General features: G+C 45.4%; 1 protein-coding gene across 1 annotated transcript; it reads left to right on the top strand.

Moving 5' to 3' along the window:
• The first annotated feature begins 245 nt into the window (after window positions 1-245).
• On the top strand, window positions 246-4,607 carry SLC32A1 (solute carrier family 32 member 1). Its single transcript, XM_035123145.2, has 2 exons — window positions 246-736; window positions 3,368-4,607. The coding sequence occupies exons 1-2, from the start codon at window positions 359-361 to the stop codon at window positions 4,553-4,555; spliced, it is 1,566 nt and encodes a 521-aa protein (XP_034979036.1). The 5' UTR covers window positions 246-358; the 3' UTR covers window positions 4,556-4,607.
• The last annotated feature ends 536 nt before the right edge of the window (window positions 4,608-5,143 follow it).

Below are 5,143 nucleotides of genomic sequence, written 5' to 3'. Positions count from 1 at the left end.
ACCACCCCGCAGCCCTGCCCTCCCCTCATGCACCAGGTAGAAGGCGACAGGCTCATATGGAGGTGCCAAGGTGGACCCTCTGAGTGGTGTCATGGTCCAAGGGACACTGCGGAGGAGGAGAAGGTCCAATTCCATCCAGGAGTGGAGATAGCGCCCTGCTAAATCGCATCGCCACCGTCGGCAAGAGCACACGAGCGGAGCCTGGATCGTGCTTGGCGCAGAATTCCACCAAACCCCTTAAAAAAAACCCATAAACTTAAAATTTTCAACTCCCCCTACTTTTTAGGAGCGTGTTGATTCTCTCCCCGCCCCAACACACACACACAAACACGATTGAGGCGCAGCCAGAGCCAGCATCATGGCGACTCTAATCCGCAGCAAGATCTCCAATGTGGCCACCTCGGTTTCGAACAAGTCTCAGGCGAAAGTCAGCGGGGTGTTCGCCCGCTTGGGCTTCCAGGCGGCGACGGACGAGGAGGCGGTGGGCTTTGTGCACTGCGATGACCTGGACTACGAGCACCGGCAAGGGCTGCAGATGGACATCTTGAAATCCGAGGGCAGCGAGGAAGGAGGGGAGCCGCCCTTGGAAGGGGACATCCACTACCAGCGGGACGGCACTGGGCCCCTGCCTCCGTCCGCCTCCAAGGACGAAGGCGTCTGCTCCGAGCTGTCCGGCCAAGGGAAGCCCAGGATCACAGCCTGGGAAGCCGGCTGGAATGTCACCAACGCCATCCAGGTAACGCAACCCCATCCCCCAATTCCTATTGCTCTTCATTCGGTGATGCGAGGTCCTGGCTCCCTTGGAACCGGCGGCAGAGCCTGGCCACTGCCTTGCAGAGAGCCAGGACGCCCTCCCCCCCACCTCCTTCATAGGGGCCCGTGCCCATCATGGTTCGCCCTGGAGCGAATTCCGTAGCAGATGCGGCTCAGCCCTGCCCTCGCGCTCCCTGCCCTCATAGGACCCTAGAGGCGGTGGAGGAACCTCCAACGGACCAGCTAGTCCAAAGCACTTCTCCTAGGAACGTGTGGACTCCCGAGACCACGTTGCACATGGGTGATTGCACATAACATAACAGGGGCCGGGACATTCAAGGATTAGGGGATAGGTCGAGATTCGGGAGCACATACTTAAGATCACACGCATCAACAGCCAACAACTTCTTCTTTTAGGTCAGTTAAGAATGGCCAAATAATTCTCTCTCCACTTCAGTCTTTCTCTCTAGCCTTCTCTTTTCTCTCTCTCTCTTCGCCCCCTCCCTCTCCCCACCTCAGTTCGGTCCATCTTATTCCTGCAGTGATGATGTTAATCCGTGTTTCTGATGTTGAGAAATCAAAACGCAGACATTGTTACGAACACAAAAGACTGTGGTCTTGAGAATGCACCTCGAGATCCGAATGGCCCTTCCGCCTCTTCTTCCTTTCCTCCTCAATTCGGTGTTTTTTGTTTTGTTTTGGTGCATAGCACCGCTTCTGGCTCGATGCTGCACCTCGACATAACCAAGGCAACAGATGGTCCAAACAGGAGAGCCTCTTCCCTCCTCCCTTAGGCGTTTCAGAGTCTGTATTAATTTTCATCTGCCCATTCAGCTAATAAAAAGAGAAAGACGCGCATTTGGAATGTGACTCGCCTAAGGAGTAAATGGAAAAACACACAGAGACACTATACATTAACGTCTTTTTGCATCGTAGTACTTAAACTGACGGTTCCTGGTTTTAATTTCCCAAACCAAACTGCACAATCTCACTGAGCCCCCCTTCCTTTAAAGAGTTAATTTTGTGTGTTCAAAAGTGCAGGTGCATAAAGTCAAGAACTCCTGTTACAGACAATTTTTTTTAAAAAAAAGGCGATGTAACGAAATGACATCTCGGTGTTATTCGGTTTCAATCGGATATGCTTCAGATCCGAAAGGAGGAAAGTAATAATTGATCAGGAAATGCTTCATAGGAAGATAAAGTTGCATTTCCATATTTGTGATCGATTTTCGTTTGGTATTAAAAGGCTGGAAACGGAATGAGAGACTCCCAAGACTGTCTATTGATATTTTAAAAAATTCACTGTCCAATTTATTGCCAGGTCTGATAAAATTCAATTTAATTTATAGCCAAATCGAATTTTTGTTAAAAAAGAAAAAAGAAAAGTTTCCTTATTTAAAAATGGGGCGGTTTTTTTTTTGTATTTTGTTTTGGATACCTAGGGGGATCTTCGATTATCAAGACTGCTTCTAAAAATGCCCTCTCTAACGATTCACCAATATGGCTTATAAACCAGTCCAGCCATAGGACTGGATTCATTTGGCTGAACTGGTTTTCAGTTTGCATAAGGAACCTAATGGGAATGTCTTCTATCTTGAACTATGGCATTTTACATTTGCAATAATGAATTTACGAATGTTTCATTGCAGAATCGCATATTTGGGAGGGGGGGGGGAGGAGAGGAGAGGAATTGTTCTGATCCTCAGATTATAACTCCAAGCAGTTTGAAACAACACCAAAACTTTATTATTGTGTCTGATATTGCATCAGGTACTATGTACATTTTTTTATATTTTTATTTTAAAAGAGCAGCAAATTGAGCCAGCTGCTTACAGTCTTAACAAGATACAAAGGGGAAGGGGAAGAGTTAGGGATATTTGTCTTCGCTACTGATTCAAAACATATCCTTCCAATTTGCAAAGAAGGGAATGAATTTGAGAGCTGCCAGCCACTTTCCTTGTGTGAGATATTTTCAAGATTGCTTCAATGCTTTGGATCTTAAAAAACAAAAACCCAGTCAAACGAAAAAGGGCCAATAGCCATTTAAAGAAATGCAGTGAATCCATTGCATTCTTACCTAGAGGTAAATCCTATGGTGTTCAATGGGGCTCACTTCCTTGCAAGTGTGTTTAGGATTGCAGTCTTAATGTTAGTTAAAAAAGGAAAAACACCTCTGCAAGCAAGGACGATGATTTATTGCAATTTATTCCAAGACATTATGGATTACTTAACTGGGTTTTTTAAATTAAAAAATAGCTTTGAAATATTTAACTATTTATGCCTCCCCCCCTCTCTCCAAAGCATGCAACTTTAAGTTTTTTAAAAAGAAAGAAACCACAGACTTTAAATGACAGAATCCCACCACCACCACCTTAAATAAAGGTTTTGTGATTACATTCAAACATTTAAGAATTATTACATGCAGAAAAGTGAAGTATGCCATTTCTTTCTGGGGTCTTTCCTGATTTTTATTTTTATTCTATGGAAGATTGGAGGGATTGGGGTGGGTAACAGGCCCTTGCATTTTGTTTGTGCCCCTTCCACTTCCACCCCCCCCAGTTGTCACGTGCTAAGTAAAACTGAGCAACACAGTCTCCATTTTGTCTCTTTTTAGGGGATGTTTGTCCTTGGCCTGCCCTATGCTATACTCCATGGTGGATACCTAGGACTCTTTTTAATTATTTTTGCAGCAGTGGTTTGCTGCTACACTGGGAAAATCCTCATTGCCTGCCTCTATGAAGAGAACGAAGACGGGGAGATAGTCAGGGTGAGAGACTCCTATGTAGACATTGCGAATGCTTGCTGTGCTCCCAGGTTCCCCTCGCTCGGGGGCAGGATTGTGAATGTGGCTCAGATCATAGAGTTGGTCATGACCTGCATCCTCTATGTGGTGGTCAGTGGCAACCTGATGTACAACAGCTTCCCAACCTTGCCGGTCTCTCAGAAATCATGGTCCATCATTGCCACAGCCGTGCTCCTCCCTTGTGCTTTCTTGAAGAACCTCAAGGCTGTCTCCAAGTTCAGCTTGCTCTGCACCTTGGCCCATTTTGTGATCAACATTTTAGTCATTGCCTACTGCCTCTCCAGAGCCCGCGACTGGGCGTGGGACAAAGTCAAGTTTTACATTGACGTGAAGAAGTTCCCCATCTCCATCGGCATCATTGTCTTCAGCTACACCTCTCAGATCTTTCTGCCTTCCTTAGAAGGGAACATGCAGAACCCTAAGGAGTTCCACTGCATGATGAACTGGACTCACATAGCTGCTTGCATCCTGAAGGGACTCTTTGCCTTGGTTGCCTACCTGACTTGGGCTGACGAGACAAAGGAAGTCATCACAGATAACTTGCCATCCACCATTAGGGCTGTCGTCAACCTTTTCTTGGTGGCCAAAGCTTTGCTGTCCTACCCGTTGCCGTTCTTTGCAGCTGTGGAGGTCCTGGAGAAATCCCTTTTCCAAGATGGAGCCAGGGCCTTCTTCCCTAATTGCTATGGAGGTGATGGCAGGATCAAAGCCTGGGGACTCAGCCTCAGGTGTGCCCTTGTAGTTTTTACCTTGTTGATGGCCATTTATGTCCCTCATTTTGCCCTCCTGATGGGCCTGACCGGGAGCCTCACAGGTGCAGGCCTCTGTTTCCTCCTCCCCAGCCTCTTCCACCTCAAGCTCTTGTGGAGGAAGCTCTTGTGGCACCATGTCTTCTTTGATGTGGCCATTTTTGTAATAGGGGGTATATGCAGTGTGTCTGGGTTCATTCACTCTTTAGAAGGCCTCATTGAGGCTTATAGCACCAATACAGAAGACTAAAGGATGAATTGAGCTGGTTGCATTTAAAGGGAGGGATTGCGAGAGAATCACACAGGACATCCACATAGTCAAATGATTATGCATCCTCATCAAAGGAGAAATGTTGTTCTTTCTTTTTTTTGTTTTAGTTACACCCAAGAAATTCTATCACAGAACCTTAAGCAAAGTTTCCAGATCAAACACTTAGCCCAGCAGACTTTTTAAATAAGAAGACTCATATATATATATATATATATATTTAGATATTATCAGAGAGAAAATATTTGAAATATTTCCTTGTCCTGTTCATTCACTAGTCTAAAAACTTATCTTTATAAGGAAGATGAAATTCCATATTTGGAAATAATGAGAGGCTTCCTGGTAATATTTCTGCAAGTATTATGCAAGTCAATCTTGTTTTTTAGAAAGAAAAGGCACACCAGTCTCTTGGGATCCTTGTGCTGGGACACTGGGCAGCATAATGACCAGATGAAACTTAATGCAAGATTTAGATTGTATGAGCAACTAGTTGAAATGGTTTAAGTGACCAATGATGAGCCACAAAAGCTGTAGTGTTTACATTGTATATTAAAACAACTAGTAAGGACT

Source organism: Zootoca vivipara, chromosome 7, assembly GCF_963506605.1.
Source record: "Zootoca vivipara chromosome 7, rZooViv1.1, whole genome shotgun sequence".
NCBI lineage: Eukaryota > Metazoa > Chordata > Lepidosauria > Squamata > Lacertidae > Zootoca > Zootoca vivipara.
Note: the sequence above shows the minus strand (reverse complement) of the source record. Positions and strands in the feature narration are given on the sequence as shown.

What these genes read in the sequence shown, in the direction of transcription:
- SLC32A1 (XM_035123145.2), top strand. Translation starts at nt 359, where the DNA reads ATGGCGACTCTAATCCGCAGCAAGATCTCCAATGTGGCCACCTCGGTT. An exon ending in ATGTCACCAACGCCATCCAG is followed by an intron (nt 737 to 3,367) that starts GTAACGCAACCC and finishes GTCTCTTTTTAG; the next exon opens with GGGATGTTTGTCCTTGGCCT.